General features: G+C 41.8%; 1 protein-coding gene across 1 annotated transcript in view; it reads left to right on the forward strand.

The window, feature by feature from the left end:
- LOC115232586 (general transcription factor IIE subunit 1) overlaps positions 1-25,500 on the forward strand; it is a 46,400-nt gene that overhangs the window by 9,730 nt on the left and 11,170 nt on the right. Inside the window, exon 4 of the mRNA XM_029802550.2 lies at positions 4,278-4,476. Within this exon, the coding sequence (XP_029658410.1) occupies positions 4,278-4,476 (199 nt within the window). The remainder of the gene's footprint in view (positions 1-4,277; positions 4,477-25,500) is intronic.

Below are 25,500 nucleotides of genomic sequence, written 5' to 3' on the forward strand. Positions count from 1 at the left end.
TGTTTTTATGTGCCACCGACACAGGTGCCAGATGAGGCTGGCAGACGGCCACGATCGGATGGTGTTTGTTACGTCCCCAAAGCACGGAGGCCAGTCTATGCGGTACTGGCTACGGCCACGTTCGGATGATTTTCTTGTGTGCCACCGCCACTGGTACCACAAAGATACAAATTCCATTGATGTTCATCTATTTTGATTTGTTTTGATTTGATTTTCACTTGCCTCAACAGTCTTCACAAGTGTCACAAGAAGGAAGGTATGCACAGGTGGACTGACTACGTCCCAGGTAGGGGCCACGGGTTATGGCCTGACTAGTCTTGCCGGGTCTTCGGATGGTGTTTTTATGTGCCACCGACACAGGTGCCAGATGAGGCTGGCGAACGGCCACGATCGGATGGTGTTTGTTACGTGCCCACAGCACGGAGGCCAGTCGATGCGGTACTGGCTACGGCCACGTTCGGATGGTTTTCTTGTGTGCCACCGGCACTGGTACCACAAAGATACAAATTCCATTGATGTTCATCTATTTTGATTTGATTTGATTTGATTTTCACTTGCCTCAACAGGTCTTCACAGGTCTTCACAAGTGTCACAGGAAGGAAGGAAGGTATGCACAGGGGACTGACTACGTCCCAAGTAGGGGCCACAGGTTATGGCCTGACTAGTCTTGCCGGGTCTTCGGTTGGTGTTTTTATGTGCCACCGACACAGGTGCCAGATGAGGCTGGCGAACGGCCACGATCGGATGGTGTTTGTTATGTGCCCACGTCACAGAGGCCAGTCGATGCGGTACTGGCTACGACCACGTTTGGATGGTTTTCTTGTGTGCCAACGGTACTGGTACCACAAAGATACAAATTCCATTGATGTTCATCTATTTTGATTTGGTTTGATTTGATTTGATTTGATTTTCACTTGCCTCAACAGGTCTACACAAGTGTCACACACTTGCCTCAACAGGTCTTCACAAGTGTCATAAGTAGGTGTCACACACTTGCCTCAACAGGTCTTCACAAGTGTCATAAGTAGGAAGGTATGCACAGGTGGACTGACTACGTCGCCGGGTCTTCGGATGGTGTTTTTATGTGCCACCGACACAGGTGCCAGATGAGGCTGGCGAACGGCCACGATCAGATGGTGTTTGTTGTGCCCACAGCACGGAGGCCAGTCGATGCGGTACTGGCTACGGCCACGTTCGGATGGTTTTCTGTGTGCCACCGGTACTGGAACCACAAAGATACAAATTCCATTGATGTTCATCTATTTTGATTTGGTTTGATTTGATTTTCACTTGCCTCAACAGGTCTTCACAAGTGTCACAAGAAGGAAGGTATGCACAGGTGGACTGACTACGTCCCAGGTAGGGGCCACGGGTTATGGCCTGACTAGTCTTGCCGGTCTTCGGATGGTGTTTTTATGTGCCACCGACACAGGTGCCAGATGAGGCTGGCGAACGGCCACGATCGGATGGTGTTTGTTACGTGCCCACAGCACGGAGGCCAGTCGATGCGGTACTGGCTACGGCCACGTTCGGATGGTTTTCTTGTGTGCCACCGGCACTGGTACCACAAAGATACAAATTCCATTGATGTTCATCTATTTTGATTTGATTTGATTTGATTTTCACTTGCCTCAACAGGTCTTCACAGGTCTTCACAAGTGTCACAGGAAGGAAGGAAGGTATGCACAGGGGACTGACTACGTCCCAAGTAGGGGCCACAGGTTATGGCCTGACTAGTCTTGCCGGGTCTTCGGTTGGTGTTTTTATGTGCCACCGACACAGGTGCCAGATGAGGCTGGCGAACGGCCACGATCGGATGGTGTTTGTTATGTGCCCACGTCACAGAGGCCAGTCGATGCGGTACTGGCTACGACCACGTTTGGATGGTTTTCTTGTGTGCCAACGGTACTGGTACCACAAAGATACAAATTCCATTGATGTTCATCTATTTTGATTTGGTTTGATTTGATTTGATTTGATTTTCACTTGCCTCAACAGGTCTACACAAGTGTCACACACTTGCCTCAACAGGTCTTCACAAGTGTCATAAGTAGGTGTCACACACTTGCCTCAACAGGTCTTCACAAGTGTCATAAGTAGGAAGGTATGCACAGGTGGACTGACTACGTCGCCGGGTCTTCGGATGGTGTTTTTATGTGCCACCGACACAGGTGCCAGATGAGGCTGGCGAACGGCCACGATCAGATGGTGTTTGTTGTGCCCACAGCACGGAGGCCAGTCGATGCGGTACTGGCTACGGCCACGTTCGGATGGTTTTCTTGTGTGCCACCGGTACTGGAACCACAAAGATACAAATTCCATTGATGTTCATCTATTTTGATTTGTTTTGATTTGATTTTCACTTGCCTCAACAGGTCTTCACAAGTGTCACACACTTGCCTCAACAGGTCTCCACAAGTGTCACACACTTGCCTCTGCCTCAACAGGTCTTCACAAGTGTCACACACTTGCCTCAACAGGTCTTCACAAGTGTCATAAGAGGGAAGGTATGCACAGGTGGACTGACTACGTCGCCGGGTCTTCGGATGGTGACACACACATCATCATCATCATCATAATGTCCACTTTTCCATGTTTGCATGGGTCAAATGGAATTATATTGAGGCAGATATTCTATGGCAGGATGGCCTTCCTGCTACCAACCCTTACATATTTCCCCATTGTCAGACATGTTTATCATAGAAGACTGGATTGCTTGTTTGATGATGATTTACAAGCATCGTATGGTTTCAAGACAAGGAACACATAGACACATATACACATCAGGCTTCTTTCTGTTTCCATCTACCAAATCTCACAAAGCTTTGGTTGAGCTGGGGCTGTAATACCATTTGGTTGGGAAGCAAGCTTAACCACACAGCCATACCTATCACTTATTTATACATACATTCACACACACACATAATATAATCATCACCATCATCATTTCACGTCCATCTTCCAGACTGTCATGGTTTACTACTTTATATCTGTTTTTCCATGTTTGCATTGGTAAGATGATTTATTTGTAGAGGCAATTGGTTTTATAGCTGGATGTATGTATTTTCCTACTACAAAGCATTCAATTCAGAAGTCAGAGTAAAATCTGTTTCTTTAAATAAAACCCTCAAATGTTACAGTGGTGACACAAATTCTAATGTTTCAAGTAGAGTTTTGTATGTTTTGAGAAGAAATTAGCTTTTCAGACAATCAGGCAAACAGAAGCAAGTAGATAGGTGCCTTACGCATTGACAATACTAAAATTTGAACTTCTGACCATGTGGTTAGTAGCCTTTGAACATGGGCCTCACAGAGGCAATGATAAACAACTGAAACCTTTGGAGATATGCTGTGCTTGAGAAGACCCAGCAAGCCAAGTGAGACTGTAACTGTGGCCTATCCAGTGCAGCATAACCGGCCCATTTAATAGTACTCTTCAACCATTGGGCAATAAACTGTGTTTGCAAAGACCTGTTGAGTCAAGTGAAGTCATTGTTATGGCCAATGCCAGTACCACCTGACTGGCACCTGTGCCGGTGGCATGTAAAAAGCACCATTTGAGCGTGGTCATTGCTAGTGCCACCTGACTGGCTCCCGTGCCGGTGACATGTAAAAAGCACCATTCGAGTGTGGTCGTTGCCAGTGTTGTATGACTGGCTCCTGTGCAGGTGGCATGTAAAAAGCATCATTTAAGCGTGGTTGATGCTAGTACTGCCTGACTAGCCCTCATGCCAGTGGCATGTAAAAAGCACCCACTACACTCTTGGAGTGGTTGGCATTAGGAAGGGCATCCAGCTGTAGAAACCTTGCCAGTCCTCAGTCAAACTGTCCAACCCATGCCAGCATGGAAAGTGGACGTTAAATGACGATGATGATGATGATGAAGCTTAAGGCAGCAAGCTAGCAGAATTGTTAACACACCAGGCAAAATGTTTAGCGGCATTTCGTCCATCTTTTCGCTCTGAGTTCAAATTCCGCTGAGGTCGTCTTTGCCTTTCATTCTTTCAAGGTCGATAAAATAAGTACCAGTTGAACATTGGGGTCGATGTAATTGACTTATCCCTCCCGCAAACTTGTTGGCCTTGTGCCAAACTTTGATACTGTTATTATTGGTAAGCTTGTTCTAGTCTCTCCTCAGAAGTCCATGAAAAGAAATTCTTATAGAACAGAAAAGCACTACCTCTCTCCTTCTCTCTCCTTCTCTCTCTTTCTCACTCCTGTTTCTTTTGAAGTGTTGTTAAATATTTTGAATATCTTGTTTTCTGTGTTGTTTTCAGCCAGCTGAAGTGATGCACAAGCCAAGCACATCCAAAGCAGAATCTATGGAGTGCAGTGATGACATCATGCGAACACTTTTAGTGCATGAGAAGAAATCTGTAGCTTCAGCTGCAGCAATGGCTATCTTTCCAAGTAGTGACCATGGGTCATCAAGTGACTCAGATGAAGAAACAGTTCAACCATCAACGTCAGTGACCGGTGAGTTCTCTCTCTTCCTATATGACATCCCCACAGATTTTCTTTTAGTTGCAGATGTAAAGTTAAAGCTATTACATCCTCAAAAATTCCACCGAGGTCGACTTTGCCTGTCATCCTTTCAGGGTCAATAAATTAAGTACCAGTTGCGCACTGGGGTCGATGTAATCGACTTAATCCGTTTGTCCTTGTTTGTCCCTCTGTGTTTAGCCCCTTGTGGGTAGTAAAGAAATAGATATTACATCCTCAACTTTTGTACATCTACGACTACAATTAGCCTACTACAAAGAAAAAAAATATGCATATTCTATAACTATATTGTCTTACATGTCCTTCCCTTCTTATTAGCAGTAGAATGCATTTTGAAGGAGACTAACTGCTATTTCTAGCATATTAACATATCTAGTAACCATACAATAGCTTTTTTTTTGTTGTCTTACTTTATTGTAGGTTGTTGTTGTTGTTATTTAGCCCAAGGTCAGTCTTGACTGAACAGTCCTTTGATCAAAAGCATTCCAGTTGTGACCATCCATTAGTTTCAGGGTTTTGGGATTACAATATCTAATGTGTTCTTTCCATTTTTATGAGAGATGTGATATTGGGAGGAATCTTAGTTTTGCTCAGGACATCCTTCCAAGCAAAGCAGTTGGTTTAGGAAAGGTATCTAGCCATAGAAACCATGCCATGGAACATATGACAAAGGTGGGGGGGGGTCCTCTGACCTGTCTAAGTGGGCAGTAACTTTCAATAAGAACTGACTTGGACCATAATGATCTGGCCAACCCATGTAGATGTGAAAGGATGAAGGATGATGATTATGGTGAGTGTGATTTGAAGGCTATTTGGCTGTTATTTCTAGCAGCTCAGTTGACTACATAGAGGCTATTTTGTGTATCTTTAAAGTCACAAGTCCATACTCCACCAGAACTTTGAAGACCATGTTCTTGCACTGCAGTAGAGTGGAAATGGCTATCTGTCATGTCCTCATTGTGTAGCCTAACCACTTCTAAAAGAGAGAGACAGAGAGGAACTAACCTTAAAATTTGATTAGTACTTTATTTTATTGACACCTGAATGATGGTGGGATTTAAACTCAAGAGAACACAAATCTGAACAAATAACCATAAGGCATTTGCCTGATACTAATGAAGCTGTCAAGTTACCCATGTTATATTAAATGTAATATAGATATAGTAAAGATGTGTTTAACTAAGATTTAGTAAAATTGACAAAAAGAGTACAGTGAACTTGCCATGGGGAGTGGAAAACTCAATGTTACAGAGCTCTTCAGGAAAAACTTGACAGGAGAGAAATTAAAGAGAGACAGCAGAGATTTACATCCTCGAAGAAGAACTGGCTGCAACTAATAAGAAGTGCAGGAACCATTGGAACTTCATACATGGACAAGAAGTGATAGGAGAGAGAGCTAGATAGAACGAGGAGGAAAAGTGAGAGAGAAGTAAAAGAATAAGATGAGGTGAGAAGGATAGGAACGAAATTACTAAATTAGGAGGAGGTGTAGAAGGAAAAAACGTTAATTCAAACCTGTCAGACATGGCTCCAAGTTCGGATATGAAACGTTACATTACTATGCCTTTTTCATCTAGAGGTTATTTTACTTGAAATGATGTACAAGTTATGTCATATCTGGCCATAGAAAACAACTGTAAGAAGTTTTGTTCAATCCGTTTCAACTTGAAATAGCAAATTTTAAAATAATAGCTCTGTAATTAAATTGAAAGGAGTGTAACGTTATTATTATGTAATTGTGGAACTGATTATATGTTGTAATATGTAGGTTATCATATTTACTTACACTGACTTAAACCTATCTTGTGGTTGTCTATTCAACAGTAACCTATCAGTCAGTACGGCAGCTTGTAAAGAAGAGTTACTGGTCTTATAGTCTCATGAGTTGTCGTTCTTATATACGAATAGACTTCAAAAGTTGTTACCCTTGATTTTCACTTCGTCATTCTTAAGTTTTGTTGTGATCGTTGGTTTGGTTTAAACAGTGGTTCTGAACCATATTTTGTTTGTGGACCCCCGCTTTGATTCCCGTTTTACTCTACTGGACCCTGATAGTCATTCAATGTTTAAAACATCCAATCATATTTTTATAATTAGATATTGTTAGGAATTGTATAAAAGAATTTGTATTGTAGAAGTATAAACAGTTTCATCATCATCATCATTGTTTAACGTCCGCTTTCCATGCTAGCATGGGTTGGACGATTTGACTGAGGACTGGCGAACCAGATGGCTGCACCAGACTCCAATCTTGATCTGGTAGAGTTTCTACAGCTGGATGCCCTTCCTAACGCCAACCACTCCGTGAGTGTAGTGACATAAATTTATTTTACATAAATTTTAACTCAGTTACTACCATTATGGCTTGTGCAGATCGACTGGAAACCTACTCTCTTGTGCCATTGAACGGGCTTCTGGCATGCAGATCTATTGTCAAACTTACTTCCTACAGGCTGCATCCCTTTTCAGCTCTTGGATCGGTAGCACAGTTAGATTGCGTCATTGCAGCATGTGTAGATAGAGCTCTTTCAGCCCCATTCTCATTCAGCTCTAGTGTTTCTTAGGGTTCTGTCCCTTCTTCCTTTTAATACATCAATGACGTATTTGCTGCTACATCCAACAACGCTCACTCTTATGCAGATGACATCGCCTTTCATCCTCTCTAACCATGCATCATCCACAGGCAATCAAAGACATCATATACCAAAACCGGCATTGATTCCATAAATGGAGACTTTGAGAGCATTTTCCAGTGGGAGCAACCTTGTCTCTTAACAATAAAAAGATCCCCAAACACTTTTCATATCAAGAAAATACCGTTTTCACCACCATCATCTCTTTCTTTTCCAAGAGGAGTAACCATGTATCTCCCTTACAACAAGACACCTGTACCAGTCTCTCTATCATATTTTAACATCCCATCACCTAGCATATAGCCACCTCCCTCAATACAACACTCACTCAGTTGAGGAGTTCTTGTCTTGTGAGTTACTTGGTAACCTCACTGGTGCTGGTGCCATGTAAATAATACTCAGTGCACTCTATAAAGTGGTTGGTGTTAGGAAGGAGATCCAGCTGCAGAAACCATACCAAAGCAGACAGTGGGGCTTGTTGTGATCCCCTGGTTTGCCAGCTCCTGTTCAACTGTCCAACCCATACCACCATGGAAAACAGACATTAAATGATGATGCTGATGACTTCACACTCTCTCTAAACACAAGAAGCACTCAGCTAAAACTCTTATAGTCATTCCTGATGTTAGGCCTCACTGTTACTGAGGATCTCTCCTGGTAAAAGCATGTCCTTAGCATAACTAGGGCTACATCCCAAAGACTATTTTTTCTCTGTTGGCCCACAAGTAAAGCCCATAATGGAGTGCTGTTCCCCCGCCTGAAATGGCGCTATGGCTATGCATACAAGCATCCTGGACTACATCCAGAGAAGAACCACTTGGGTGACTGGCATTCCATCACTAACTGACATACTCTTACCTCTGGCCCACAGGCATACCATCTCCTTTCTCTGTTTTTTCTGTTGCAACCATAATGGTCTCTATACCTTGGAGCTGGTTAGTCTTATATCTCCACCACTTCATGTCCCCCTCCCCCAAGTTCACTTGTCTCTCTTCCTCATCAATACTCTTCTTGCATACGCCCAGTTGTTATTCCCCGGATCATTATCCCCCTGGAATCTCCTCCCTGCTCATGTCTTTCCTGCAGGTGTTCATTTGCAACATTTTAAATGGAACATTAATAACATCAGTCTCACCTATCTCAGAGGGCCTGCAATGGATCATAGGCTCTTCTTCCAGATTCAGCAAGTAAAAATGAAGGTGGGGGGGGGGCAGTATCAACGCTTAGTAGTTAATCATTATTTGTATGCACGCGTGCGCGCGTGTGTGTGTACTCAACATCAGCTCGTCTTGGAATATTTTATTCCTTTTTCTTAAGGAGTAGAATGAGAATTGAGGCAAATTTCAAATACCTTTATAGTTGTCATTTCTTTTTTTTTTTGTCCTGGTTATATGTAAACTTTAAGCCATATGTACCAGTAATATACTAAGGCTGTAAGGAATCAGCATTCACCCCTTTCCCTTCTGAATCATTCTATATGTTTGTGTCTGTGTAATTATTTACTGTCTGTACATTTATATTTGTATGTGTGTGTTTATAAAGCAGTATGTATATTAATTCTTACATATTTATGTGTAAATGTTTTAGCAATTTAGTTGCAGGTCAGCTCTCAATGAGTAAACTTCCAATCAAAAACGTTCCAACCATGATCACCCTTTCTTTTTAATGGTATCGGTATAGTTAGGTGGTTAAGAAATTTGTTCCCTAGGTGTGTGGGTTTGTCTTAGAGTATAGAAACTTAGGAAAGTGTTTTTTAATATAGCCATATAGCTTAACGAATTTGGCAGATAGGGAACTGCAATAAATACAACAATGCTTTTTGTCTTCCAATTTGCTGCTGTGTATGTGTGGAGATGTGGTGTTGGTTGGGGTGTGTATGCTATTGTGAGTGGAGATGTGTATGTGTGTTGTATGGTGTTTGTTGCTGTTAAAAGACTATTGTATTACATTGTAGTATTAATGAAAGCAGGTATGTGTGAGGGGTACAGGAGATAGGGGTTGGAGGAGAAATTAAAGGATATTTCTGTAAAGAGATATAAAGAAATATATTGGCAACAAATATAAAATATTAATAAATTTATCTAAAAAGGTTATTTCATTTCATTTTAATTCTTCTCAGTTTTTATTTTACTTTCTTAATAAAAATAATGGTAAAATTATTAAGAACACTAATATCATTTGTTGCTGTTGTTATCATTAGTATAATTAGGTGGTGAGCTGGCAGAATCATTAGTATCCTGAGTCAAATGCTTTGCAGTATTTTGTCCATCTTCACATTCTGAGTTCAAATTTCATTGAAGTCAACTTTGCCTTTATTCCTTTTCGGGTCAAACACTAGTGTTGATGCTGACCTTGTGCCAGAATTTTAAACTATTATTATTATTATTATTATTATTATTGAGTGAGAGAGCAGTGCATGCCATCAAAGTGACACTGGGGTAAAATATACGAAGCCCAGTATATCCATCATGATTACCCGTCTGATAAGGGTACATCAGGCACATGCATCACAACCATATGTGCGCGACATGGTGATCTCATATCAAGATAAAAAGCACATGACCTTGCAGGTGGGGCCCAGTTAGAATTTTCTTCAGGTTGAGTAGCCCACCCGCTCAAAAGGTCCCTGAATAAGGGTTGTTTAAGGATGTTAAAAGAACCACCCATGTTTCCAGAGGTGAATTATTCAAACCCCAAAGAATCCCTCTCAACACATGGCTATGATGCTCCCCCACTACTTCTGCTCATGATCAGAGATGCACATATCGTCAGCCACTAAGGGACATGCTCAACTGGTTACGGTCAAACAACTGACAAGCAAATCTATGGTATTGAGCAGAATATTTGCTGTAGCCCATCTTTTATACCAAGACAAAACAATTATTATTATTATTATTACTACTACTACTACTACTACTACTACTAATAATAATAATAATAATAATAATAAAGCTTCAAGCTGGGAGAATCATTAGCATGCTAGGCAAACTGCTTAGCACTCTTTTCTCCTAAATTCCACCAAGGCCAGTTTGCCTTTCATCCTTTTGGGGTTGACCCCAGTTGCATACTGGGTTTGATGCAATTGTCTAGTCCTACATCCATCCAAAATTTCAGGCCATGTGCCTCCAGTAGAAAGGATTATTATTTACTGCTGCCTTAGCGAAGGTGGAGGTATTATTTTTAGTCGTGTTTGTTTGTTTGTCTATGGACACAATATCTCAAGAATTGCTGGATGGGTATGGATGAAACTTTCAGGGATGTTTGGCATCATGACTGGCACAGACTGATTAGATTTTGAGATCGATTTGGTACCCGACAAAGAATCTGGATTATTTTCCCTGTTTCTTCACTTAATTTTTGAGAGTGCTCGGGTTCATTTTTAGTACTCTCATTTGTGAGAGCAATCAAGTTTATTTTAGATATTCTCAATTTAAAATCCATCTCTGACTAATTGTTGAGAAGACGTTGGTGTTGCCTTGGCAGAGGTTTGCGCTCACTGAGTGCTGTTGCTATTATTCTTATTCTTCTTATTATTAAGGTGGTGAGCTGGCAGAATTGTTAGCATGCTGGACGAGATGCTTAGTGGTATTTTGCCCATCACTACGTTCTGAGTTCAAATTCGGCCAAGGTTGACTTTGCCTTTCATCCTTTCGGGGTCAATGAATTAAGTACCAGTTGTGTACTGGGGTTGATCTAATCGGCTGGCTCCTTTCCCCAAATTTCAGGCCTTGTACCTATAATAGAAAGGATTATTATTATCATTGCTGTTATTGTTGTTGCTGTTTGTTATTGGTAGAGCAATTGAAAAAATATTAAATTCAATTTCTGTGACCTTTCTTATATCCCTCTCTCCTACCCATTGAAATTTATTAAACAGTTCTACAACTTTGTCATAAATGGCATTAATTTTAGGTCACACTATCACTCTACCACACACATACATACACACACACATGTATGTTTATATGCCCACACATACAGAGTGTCAGCATTGAGGTACATGCTCTCTGCATCACACAGTTTGTATCCCTACTTCTCTCCCTCCCCCTTGTCTCTATGAAGTGTTGATATATATATATATATATATACACATACATATCACACAGTAGCCTATCTCATCTAGATACACCATCCTATCTCTCTCTCCCCCTCAAATCTATCCTCCCCTCCTCCCTACCTCTCTAGATAATATTTCATTGTCATGTCTTCCAATTGTTTCTTCTCTTTTGTTGTGTTGCTCTCTGTTTCTCACTTTTGTCTTCGGGGTGTGAGGTAGGGAAAGGGAAGAGAGAGAGAGAGAGAAAAACTAAGAGAGGCAGCAACCGTTTTCCCCTCTCACTTTACCTCCATACACACATGCACAAACACATGCACACACACACACAACCTTCTACCTTCACATCCCTACCCCCCACGGTGATGTGAATGGGTAGATAGTCATATAAAGGCAAATTTTGTCTCTGCTAGCCCTCTAGTAGTTAATCTCCTACCCTGCTGATAGACCCTCCCATCCACCCTCACTTCCCCCTTACACCCCCCCCGTCACCCTCCCACACCTCTCTTTGAAACTCCATATTGTTACATTGAGCTCCCCTTTCAATCCAGGAGGCAAGAACAAAGGTCAGGTGTCATTGAAAGAATATTAGGAAATAGGTAGTGGCGGTGGAGTGGGGGTAGAGGAAGGTTTCCCAGCTGTTTTCTTGCTCTACATCCTACTTAAAAGGAGTCTAGGATCCCTGTCTCACCCAATGTCATCAGGAAATAGATTAAACTGGATATAACAGCAGTAAAACAGAGATTGGAAGTTGTTGTAAGACAATGTGTGTGTGTGTGTGTGAATGTAGTTATTGTTGGGGTTCTGTGTGTGTGTGTGAGAACATCTGTGCTGTTGAGGCTGTGTGCTAGAACACAGGTGATGTGTAAATGTAGGTAATGCTGGAACTGTATATGTCTGTGTATATTTGTGTATGTGTGTGTGTGTGTTTGAACATAGTTAATATTGGGACTATTTGTGTGTGTGTGAGAGAGAGAGAGATAACATAGGTGATACTTATGTATTAGTGAGAGAGGCTGTATTAAAACTGAGAGGTAATATTTATCCCCCACTTAAAAGTGGATGTTCTGTTAGGACAAACTATACTGCAGTAGACGCCATGAGAGAAACTCTGATATTGGCTTTTGGTGCAAAATACACTATTGTTTACATTGCTAGCAGAGAGATAAATTCCTACTGCTTCCAGTGCCAAGACCACCTGATCATGTGATTTCAACATTCCTTGATCTCTTCTTTGATGGACACTCGGCTACTAGAGGCAGCAACAATTCATCTCCCTACCAGTGATGTATAGAAAAACAGTGCCAGAATAGGTGCTGGTGTCATGGTGATACTGAAACTCTGTATGTGTGTGTGTGTGTGTGTATGTGTGAATGTAGTTTTGTTGGGATAGTGTGAGAGGGCATATGTGATGCTGGGACTGTGTATTTGTGTATGTATGAGAACATATCTGGTAGTAGGACTGTGGGTGTGTATGTGAACTGCTGATTTTGGGAGTCTTGTGTGTGTTACTGTGTGAACAAAGGTGATATTGGGAGTGTGTGTGTGTGTATGAACATAAGTAATGTTGGGACTGTGTGTGTCAACATAGCTATGTTGGAACAGTATATCAATATGTTGACTTATGTTGACTACACACCACAATCCACTACCACCACCACCACCACCATCATATTTATCTCAACCATTCTTAACAGTATGACAATGCCACCACTACCATCACAACCACTATATCACAACCACCACCACTACTACTACCACTATCACCAGTACAACTAGCACTTTTACAAATGTATCTACTATCACCCCTGGCACCACAACTACCACTTCTACAACCACATTCATCACCACTACCACTCTACTGTCACTCCACCCTACCCTACTCTCTACTCCTTTCCCCTCACCAACCCACCCCTACCATTACCAATCCACCACTACCACCACCAGGATGTCACTTTGCTTTCTTATTTAATTAATCCACATGAATTATTTTCAACTCCACCTCAGACTCCATTCCTTTTCTTCCTTCTCTTTCCTTGTTTGACCTTCCATTTCACCCCAGACTCTTCAACCCCCTTCCCCACTTCCTACATTGTCTGTTACACCTCTATGGGTCCCACTCACCCTGCTGCATACAGCTGGTTCATCATCAAAGTGAAGACCTTGCATATCCTTACCTTGCTACAATCGTCCCACTGACTCTGTGTCTTAAAGAGTTTCGGAAGGAAGGCTGCCGTGGTGGTTGTGGTGACAATGGTAGTTTTGGTGATATTATTGATGATGATGATGATGACAGATGATGCTGATGGCAATGTGGCAGGTGGTAGGGTTAGTATCTGTGGTGAAGATGGTGTTTTGCTGGTGGTGTAAGTAGTTGTGGTGGTGGTGGTGATGATGGGCTATCATAACTACCTTAATCACATCAAACACCACCACAAATACCAACTGATTATCATCAACATCATCATCATTATTCATTTCTTCTCTTACAACTATCAATCTGACCCACCAACCATCCATCTTTTCCACCCTCTACATCACTGTCATGATCACCAATTGTCATTGTCATCATCATCATCGTATTACTGTCACCGTTCTCATGTGTACATCCCACCCACCTACCCTACCATATTCAAGTAAGCTTGTTATTCCACTGTTTGCCAATGCTGACAACAGTAATACCATGGGCTGAAATGGGAGTTTGGCACGCTAGAAACAGCACACAAATCCCTTCTTATATCACCAGGCCTTACAATCTTAGAGAATAACATCTACAACAACATTGAATATTGCAGTATTAGTTACACAATGTGTAGATGGTCATTGTTGGAATACCAATTCATCCGAGATCTGTTTGTTCAGGGCTGATCTGAAGCTAAATAACAGCAACAATAATACTTCCACTATAGGTATAAGGTGTTTTTGGCACAAGTTTTGGTGCCACCTATTTGGTGTTGCTGCTTTGACATTGACTTATTTGATATCAAATAGTTTAACCTTTTAGCATCGTCAGCCTCATGGAGACTGATGAATGACCGAGACCTTTGACATTATGTCATGCTTGAGATGACGACCCATCAAGCGAAGTAAAATTGCAGTCGTGGCAGATACTGGTGTCATGCAAACAGCATCCATGCCAGTAGCACATAAAAGCACCCATTACACTCTCGGAGTGGTTGGCGTTAGGGAGGGCATTCAGCTGTAGAAATCATGCCAATTCAGATTGGAGTCTGGTGCAGCTCCATCAGCTTGCCAGTTCTGGTCAAACCATCCAACCCATGCCAGTATGGATGATGGTCGTTAAATGATTTAATGTCTGCTTTCCATACTGGCATGGGTTGGATGGTTTGACTAAAAATGGGTAAGCCAGGGAGCTGCACCAAGTTCCAGTCCAATTTGGCAAGGTTTCTACAGCTGGATGCCCTTCCTAATGCCAACCACTCCATGTGTGTAGTGGGTGCTTTTTATGTGCCATTGATGTGACACTAGCATTAGCCACAACTAGAATCTCACTTGACAGTTCTACTCAAGCATAGCATATCACCAAAGGATCTCAGTCTCCTGTCACTGCCTCTGTGAGGTCCAATGCTCAAACACTGCTTTCTATGTGTTACTGGCACAGGTGCCAGTCAGGTGGCACTGGTATCGGCCATGACTATGATTTCACTTGGCTTGACAGGTCTTCTTAAGCACAGCATATCGCCCAACATTTGAAGGGTAGGTCTTTTATTCTGTCAAATGTAAAGCTTATGTATTCACACCATTTTAACCCTTTGGTGTTTAAGCCGGCCATATCCAGCCCAAATATCCAACATGTTTTACATTCAAACTGGCCATATCTAGCCCCTCACATCTAACCTACATTGACATTCTAAGAATAAACTATCACACCATTGAAACTTCAAAGCTGTAAGACTGATAGAATAAGTCCTGGGGGTCGATTTGTTTGACTAAAGGTGGTGCTCCAGCATGGCTGCAGTCAAATGACTGAAACAAATAAAAGAACATAAACTATTGACAATAGAAGTCATGCGATATAAAAATCATTTAAATAAAAAAAATGTAAACTTTTAAAAAATGCATAACTTTTAAAATTTGTTGGTGTCCCAAGGGACTCTGCTCGCCCATGAAGGATTAAACACTAAAAGGTTAATGTTTCTGTCATTCTCTCCTGTCTCAGTTTATGTTAGTCTGTTTCTCTTTATGTGTATGAGGATAGGGGAACCCTTTACATCAATTGTGTTCAATTCATAAATTGTTATGTCTCTATTTTCTCTCTTTTATTCTTACCATTTGTCTGTATATATTTCTGTGTATGATTGTGTTTGCCTCCAGTGTCAAAAAGTGCTGTCACCAAAAGAGGCTGTGCGTGTTCACTCAGCCATTACTAATTCATCAACATTTGAACAACTGCGCAGAGTCATTTCATTTCTGCTCCATTGTGGCACCGATCTATAACTGGAAGAAGTGTCATTGAAAGCTGAGTGTCTAAGTGCTAGAAACACTACATTATATTCGTGATACTTCATCATCATCATCATCATCAACATTTAATGTCCATTTTCCATGCTGGCATGGGTTGGATGACTTGGCAGGAACTAGCAAGGCTAGGGACCACACCAGGTTCTACTGTCTATTTTGGCTTGTTTTCTACAGTTGGTTGCCCTTCCTAATGCCAACCACTTTACAGAATGGTGTACTGGATGCTTTTTTACATGGCACCAGTGTTTTTTATCAATATTTAATTACTGAAAGGCAGCGGGCGAAATGCTTATCGGTATTTTGTCTGTCTTTACGTTCTGAGTTCAAATTCTGCTGAGGTTGACTTTGCCTTTCATTCTTTTCGGGTCAGTTGTGTACTGAAGTTGATCTAATTGACTGGCCCCCTCCCCAAAAATTTTGGGCCTTGTACCTAGAGTAGAAAAGCATATTTAGTTACTGAGTTCAAATGTGACTATGGTCAATATAATGAAAGTTCCAGTCTTGTAGTGGGGTCAGTTGATGTTAATACATTTGTTGTTGCTATTTATAGATGTGTGTGACCTGTTTAGTCTGAGAAGTAGGAACAATGCCCGTAGCTTTTGACAGAACTTTCAGAGTTTGAGGTAAAATAATAGAGTAAGAAGAGAGTTCCATAGGGCCATAATACTGAGGAGTTTGGATGTTTGGATAGTGAGCTAAAATAGGGGAGAATGAGGAGGATGGTTGGATTGGGTGAGATGGGGGCAGGGAGTGATTATTGTAATAATAATAATGTTGATGGTGTCTAAAATGATGATGATGACGGTGATGATAATTTCAATGCTACATTTAATAAGTCTATTGAAATATTTATAATGAGAGAATGAGAAGTAGTGAAATAGGATAACTCAGTGAAGAGAGAGAGGTGGAAGAGGTTCCAGTCATCAGTCTTAGCTTGGTTTCTATAGCTTGATGCCCTTCCTAATGCCAACCACTTTACAGAGTGTACAGGGCGATTTCTGTGTGCTACTGGCACAGGTACCTCTTACTTGTTACTGGTATGGGTGCCTTTTATGTGTCAGGAACAGCAGCCAGTCATAGAAACCATACCAAAACCAACTATTAGAACCTGAGCAGCTGGTCAGCTCCTGTTAAACTGTCCAACACATGTCAGCATGGAAAACACATGTTAAATGATGTATATGCATACAAACCTAATTGTGTTTATTATTGACAGAGCAGTGTCATCATCATTGTCATCATCATTTAACATCTGTTGTCCATGCGGGCATGGGTTGGATGGTTTGACTGGGCTGGGAGACTGCTCCAGGCTCCAGTCTGATTTGGCATGGTTTTCTATGGTTGGATGCCCTTCCTAATACCAACCACTCCAAGAGTGTAATGGGTGCTTTTACATGCTACAGCACAGGTGCCATTTTATGTGACACTGGTATCTACCATGACTGATTTTGCTTGGCTTGAAAGGTCTTCTCAAGCATGTATAATGCCAGAGGTCTTGGTCATTGCCTCTGTGAGGCCCAACATTCGAAAGGAACTCTACCACTTTGCCTGCCATGAGGCCCAATGCTTGAAAGGAACTCAACCACTTTGCCTCCCATGAGGCCAAATGCTTGAAAGGAATTCAGCCACTTTTGCCTCTGCTTTTAATGGCCATGTTTTAATTGTAGTAACTTAAGATATGTAACAGTATATAAAAGATAGTGAAACATGAGTAACTGCTGTGAAATATAAGAACATCTTCCAGTCTGCACTGCTTGTACTAACATCTGGGATGTTCAGTGATACGTGTTCAACACCCATAACTGCAGTCACTTGTGTCTTTGCCTTTATTGTAGTAGCACTCTGAGTGTAGTAATAACGGTAACAGCAGCAGCAGTGATGATTGTAGTAGTAGTAGTGGATGTAGTATTGGTGGTGGTGATTGTTAAAGCAGTAGCAGTAGTAATTGTAATGGTTGCAGTTGTAGCAGCAATGGTAGTGGTTGTAGTAGTAATAGTAGTAGTAGCAGCAGCAGCAATAGTAGTGGTAGTAGTATTAGTATTAGTAGTAGAACGGTGGCAGTGCTGGTGGGGGTGTTAGTGGCAAAAGTAGTAGCAGTAGTAATAGTGGTGTTGGTGTCGCTTACTGTAATAGTCGTAATATTGCAGTTGTGGGTGATGGTCATCATGGCAGTGGTGGCAGCGGTGGTAGTGGTAGTAGTGGGGGTGGTAGTAGTATTTGTATACTAGTGATGTTGGCAAAGGGGGCGAGGTGTGTCTAGTAAACATTCCACCCCACACACCACCCTGCTTAAACCCTTCATTTATAGAACAAAACTTGGTTTAGTATGGAAAGATGGGCGCAGGATGTTGTGTGTGTAAGTGTATGTGTATGAGAGTGTGTGTGTGTGTTTAAGTATTGTTATAGCCCATATGTGTGTGTATATATATATATATGTCATCATGTAGTATATTGTAGAAGTGTTGAATATATATGCATGTTTGTGTGTACGTGTGTTACTGTGTAGTATATTGTTTGTGATGTATCTGTATTTATCTGTGTGTGTGTTGTGCACATGTACGATGTATGTATATGCAAGGCAGCGGTGGTGGTGGTGCTGCTGGTGTTATTGCATAATAGAAGTACAAGTGAGTACTGATGACATAAATACATACACACACGTGTGTTTGTGTATATATATATATATATATATATATATATATATATATATACACACATATGTTGAGAAAGTGAAGAAATAAATGCATTCATTTTTTTTCCACATATCTCAATACACACACACACACACACACACACACACCACACACACACACCACACACACACACACATACACACAATGTATTAAACGCAACCTTCACCTACAACTTTACACACATACACACACCTGCACACACAGAAATATGCGCAACTGCACACAAACAATCATTCACCCAAGCTACATGCTCACAATATAGACACAACCACATACGCATACATAATGACTCGACCACGTACTGACATACACAATCACACACACACACACACACACACAGTTGCATACACTTAGAACGACTCTCACACATCCAATCATGCACACGCACCGACACACACACATACGCAAACACAAGTAATTACTCAAAGTGCTTTCAAAGACCTCCTCTCCACCCATAAACTCTGACTTTGTTCCCTCACCTCTCTCCCACAACCTCACTGCTCCTCTCTCTTTCTTCCTTTCTCATTCTATAACCTTCACCACCACCACCACTACCACCACCACCACTACTACTAGTAATACCACTACTACTATCACCACCACCACCACTAGTACTATCACCACCACCACCACTAGTACTATTACCACCACTACTACTATCACCACCACCACCACTAGTACTATCACCACCACCACCACTAGTACTATTACCACCACTACTACTATCACCACCACCACCACTACAACTACTACTGCTACTACAACTACTACTGCTGCTGCTACTACTACTACAACCACTATCACTATACTACTACCATCACCACCGTTATCACCACCACCACTAATGCTACTACTGTTACTACTACCACCACCACCACCCAAAACACTATCACTATACTACTACCATCACCACCATTATCACCATCTCCACCACTACCACCACCACCACCACCACCACCACTACTACTACTACTACTACTACTACTACTACTGCTGCTGCTGCTGCTACTACTACTACTACTGCTCACCCCTACCACTTCTACACTCACTGCAGCTATCCCCACTACCGCCATTACCACCACTATCATGACCACCAACAACCACTCTATTAACTAAGCCAGCTTGCTAGCTCCTCTATGATTGCTTAACTTGCTAGAAGTAGCAACTAAATCTCCCTTAAACCATGCTCTGACATTTCAAATAAAGACAGAACACCTTCGAAAACATAGTCCTACATACTCCTAAAAAGACAGGATTGTCTTTGATTATAATACCTTTGATTATAGTTCTCATGGATCAAGGCTGACATGGAATTAAACATCAACCCGATTACCATGATTTGAAAACATTGTTTGGATGAGAGTACAACCACATCTTGTCCTTCAACAACACAAATAAATAATCATCATCTGTACTTCAACAGGGAAAATACATAACCGTCTTATGGAAATTGAAATTGTAGCTGTGATACCAGTGCCGGTGGCACGTAAGAGAACCATCCAAACGTGGCCGTTGCCAGCGCCACCCCGACTGGCCTCCGTGCCGGTGGCACGTAAAAAGCACCATCCGATTGTGGTCGTTGCCAGCCTCGTCTGGCCCCTGTGCAGGTGGCACGTAAAAAGCACCCACTACACTCAGGGAGTGGTTGGCGTTAGGAAGGGCATCCGCTGTAGAAACACTGCCAGATCAGACTGGGCCTGGTGCAGCCTTCTGGCTTCCCAGACCCCAGCTGAACCGTCCAACCCATGCTAGCATGGAAAACGGACATTAAACGATGATGATGTACTTCAAAAATACAAATATACAACTATTACCTGTACTTTGACAGGGCAAATACATAACCACCATTCCCTGTACTTCAACAAGGCAAATACACAACAACCATGTCCTGTACTTCAATAATACTGATACATAACCACTACACATATTATGGAAATAGTGTTCAACCTCACCTACCCTCGTCTTGAAGGGAGGGGCAACATGGAGTTAAAACCCTCAGGGTAACCATAAAGACTAAGATATCTTTTTAGATCCCTGAAACACTTCAGCCACAGTAAACCACAAGTAAATCCATATTGGTGTGTTGTTCAGTCACACACACATTGATATACATCATCATCATGATCATTGTTTTAATATTCACTTTTCCAAGCAGATTTTCTATGCCTGAGTCCCTTTCTTGTCACCAGCCCTCACTTGTTTTCCAGCTAGGTAATATTTGCCCATAACTGGACTTGTTTTCATGGGAGATTGGAAACAAAAACACTGCTTCTATGACAGGGGCCACTTGTTGACAACTATCACATGATGTCGAGTCAGGGAGACACACACACATACACACAGTAACATCCATCCATGCATACATTCCTGTGTACACACACACAACACACACACACACACACACACACACACACATATATATATATATATATATACACACATAAATGCATACATATGTATGTATATCAATATATATGTACATATCTACACACACACAAACAAGCAAAGGATGGGCTTCTTTTAGCTCCACTCAAAAGGCTTTGGTTGACCTGAGGCTGTAGTAGAAGACACTTACAATTAGGTGCCATGCAATGAGGTGGAACCTTAATCCATTTTGTTACAAAGCAAACATCTTACTACACGGCCATGCCTGCTGTTATACATATAGAAGTACTCAGGTGTTGGCAGATTTAATACCCCACCTTCTGATTCTGAGGTGTCTTTAGTGAAAATTATTTTGCTGTAAACATTCAAGTCAGGTCTCCAATCTGAGGATAATTTCCTCTCTTCTTGTCATCAGTGTCTGAAGCCTGAGAAACTGAAGGGTGATAGGTATTGCACTCCATTCTTTGATGAATATATATATATATATATATATATATGTATTAGTAGGTAAATGGATATGTAAGTAAACTGATAGATAAGTAGATAGGTAATATGGATAGACAAGTACACACATACACACACACACACAAGCACAAACATGAATATGCAGAATACATTCATACAAATGTACACACACACACACACACATATTTATATACTAGCTGATGTACCTGGTAATTCCCAGGAAAGCGGGGAATATCCCTTGGTTCCGTTCTCATAATTGTTTTGCTAATCCAATAATGACAAAACAAAATATGTAGCCCTTAAAATGGTTTTTGTGCATTTACGGAGATTACCGAACTGTCTTACACAGGATCTTGTTTTTAGAAATTTCCAATAGGTTTTGAATACCCAAATTGTGAAGTCAGTTATGTAATAACATGAAATTAGTTACCTGATAGTAAGAATTCAAATAAAGTAGCCCCGAAAAGGGCTTTAATGTATTCCCAGAGTATATAGAACATAGGAAATACTAATAAGGTATATATACTAAAATTGTGAAGCATGTTACATAATAACAGGCTAATCAGGTATGAGATAATAACAATTAAAGTAAATAACTCTGACAAGAAAATAACTCTGCGTTCCCAGAGAATATTACCCTCAGAGGCGCTAATGTTGATATATTCGTGAATAAGTCACTAACCAAAATAAGTGGTTCTATTGTTTAGGAAAATACTATTTGCTTGTTTAAGTGTTGTACTGGGTAAATTATGAAAATAACTCTAACAGTTCAAATACTAAGAAATAAGCATACTCAATTTCATTTTTACTAAATTATTTAGGAAAGTGAATGTTATTTCCCTTGGCTATATATAAGGATCCCTTCCAGGATCCTTATATATATAGCCCTATTATCGATTTTTTTTCAACATGAGGTTTCCAGACATGAGTTTCTACTCACATGCCAAGTTTCATCAAAATCGATAAAACGATGTAGGAGTTACCTAACCACTCCACAAACACACCCACAAACAGAATTTCCCACATATGTAGTATATATATATACACACACACACACGTACACACATACTCATAGATACACATACGTACATACATACATATGTGTATACATATGCACATTGACGCACACACATGTGCACAAACAAACAAAAAGAACGCAGCTCTGATAATGGACAGAGTCAACAACTGTTCAAGAGTTTAAAAGAAGCAACAGAAATTTTAGAGAAAATAAATAAGTGAATGAGTGAAAATCTAACTGGTGGGTGTGTTAATTAACGAGGCGTTAAAACGGAATGACTCTCCCCAGACACTATAAAGTAAAAGGAAAAAAAAATTCAGTTGCAAAAGACCACACCCTGAAAACCAAGTTTTTTTATTTTTTAGATGATGATGGTGAGGGCAGTAATGGTGGTGGCAGTGGTGGCCATTGGTGTCATTATAATTTTAATGACCACTTTTCTGTGCTTGTATGAGTCAGACAGAATTTACTGAGGCTGATTTTCTACAGCTAAATGCCCTTTCTGTCATCAACTCTTACCAGTTTCCACGCAAGACAATATTTCCTCATGGCCAGGCAAGTAGGTTTTTGTCTATCAAATCCACTCACAAGACTTTTGGTCAGTCTGACACTGTTGCAGAAGACACTTGCCCAAGGTACCATGCTGTGGGACTGAACTTGAAACCTCATAGTTGGGAAACAAACTTTTCAACCACACAGCCATGCCTCAAATCAAATAAGAACACTACAAAATTCAAGGCCTACATTGGAGTGTTGCTCACATGTATGAGACGGTTCTGCTGTTATTACAGACCCTAATACCTGCACTGCTCCCTTGGCTGTCTTTTCTTCAACTGCTACAACATCCTCTGTTCTTTTGAAGTACCTAACCACCCACCACCTTCTCCTGCAGTCAGCCCTACTGCATCTCACCCTCCCCCCCCCAGTAATACTGTTCTACATACCTATCCAATCTTTACTGATTGCGTCCCTCTTTAATCCTTCCTTGTCTATATATTTCCCCACAAACATCAAACATTGGCTGAACATCAAATATGTCAACCTCACTAGTTAGAATTCACTCCCCCACTCCCTCCTACAAACACGCACACACTCACACACACACACACACACATACACACACACACACTCACACACACTGCAAGGATTATGGGCACTGCCACACCCACTCTTTGTGTTAATTAAACATATACAGGTTGACATAGATTCTATATACACATATTCTACCTTACAAACACACACACATTCACACATATAATCACTCACACACATACAGACAGGCATGCACATGCATTCACACATACACAGACACACATACACACTGAGAAGTACAGACATACAGTTTAATCACAGACATAGACACGCACGCATATAACCAGACACATGGACTTACAAGCATACATAGTCACACACACACACACAATGAGTCACACAAATACAAATATACAGTCACACGTACAAATACATATATGAACAGTCCATCATACACACACATCCACATGCATAAAGTTAGTTTCTCTCATACATACAAACACACGCAGTCAGTTACACACACACACACTCCATAATAACAGAAAGATGTGGTGGGAGGTAATGATGTTCAGTGTAATCCCACTTCCTTCTCCCCCCCCCTGCTCCCTGTAAATGCACCAATTGTACCTAAATGTTGCGTTCATTTCAAAAAGACCAGCAATTAGTTAGGACACACCCATTACCACCACCACCACCACCACCACCACCTTCACCATCACAACCACCACCTTCACCATCACAACCACCACCACCACCTTTACCATCACAACCACCACCACCACCTTCACCATCACCACCACCACCACCACCACCTTCACCATCACCACCACCACCACCTTCACCATCACAACCACCACCACCACCTTCACCATCACAACGACCACCACCACCACCTTCACCATCACAACCACCACCACCACCTTCACCATCACAACCACCACCTTCACCATCACAACCACCACCACCACCTTCACCATCACAACGACCACCACCACCTTCACCATCACAACCACCACCACCTTCACCATCACAACCACCACCTTCACCATCACCAACCACCACCACCTTCACCATCACCACCACCACCACCTTCACCATCCACCACCACCACCACCACCTTCACCATCACAACCACCACCTTCACCATCACAACCACCACTTCACCATCACAACGACCACCACCACCTTCACCATCACAACACCACCACCACCTTCACCATCACAACCACCTTCACCATCACAACCACCACCACACCTTCACCATCACAACCACCACCTTCACCATCACAACCCCACCACCACCTTCACCATCACAACCACCACCACCACCTTCACCATCACAACCACCACCTCACCATCACAACCACCACACCACCACCACCACACCTTCACCATCACAACCACCACCACCACCTTCACCATCACAACCACCACCACCACCTTTACCATCACAACCACCACCACCACCTTCACCATCACCACCACCACCACCACCACCTTCACCATCACCACCACCACCACCTTCACCATCACAACCACCACCACCACCTTCACCATCACAACCACCATCACCATCTTCACCATCACAGCCACCACCTTCCCCATCACAGCCACTGTTAGTTACTACTGTCACCCTCCGCCCCATCATCATCACCACTGTCTTATGTATTTGTTTTGCTAATTGGTAGGGGTGGAGAGGTGAGGCATGTTGCTTGTACTGCATATTAGCAGTGCTTTGGGGGTGGGGTGGGAGGCATGATGAAGTGTACTTGTTGTTTAATCCCAGTTCAATATTGATTGAGCAGACCTGTGATCAAAGACATTCCAATGGTGACCATCTTGTCTTTTCCCCATGTGTAAAGAACCCAGTACCACATTTTCCAAAGTGTACTTGTATAGTTTATGTAATTTAAGGGCTGTTTGGTTGCTGTTTCTAGCCATTCGAGTAACCCTGTAGTGCTTTTTTTTCTTTCATTGGTTTGTTGTGTTGTGTTGTGTTGTGTGGCCTGGTTGTAAGATGTGATGTCTGCTGTTGTGAGGTGAGGTGAGATGTGTTGGTGGATAGTGTGGTGATGAGGTGATGTAGTGATGTGAGCCAAGGATTGGAGGAGGGGGTAGTTCTTAGTGTAGGCTTGAAGGAGGAGATACAGAAGTGACAAGAAGAGGAGGGAGAGGAGGAGAAGGAAATACACAAGAAGCAGTGACAGGAAGAGGAAGGGAAGGGGAAGTGGAAAG

Source organism: Octopus sinensis, linkage group LG2, assembly GCF_006345805.1.
Source record: "Octopus sinensis linkage group LG2, ASM634580v1, whole genome shotgun sequence".
Classification (NCBI taxonomy): domain Eukaryota; kingdom Metazoa; phylum Mollusca; class Cephalopoda; order Octopoda; family Octopodidae; genus Octopus; species Octopus sinensis.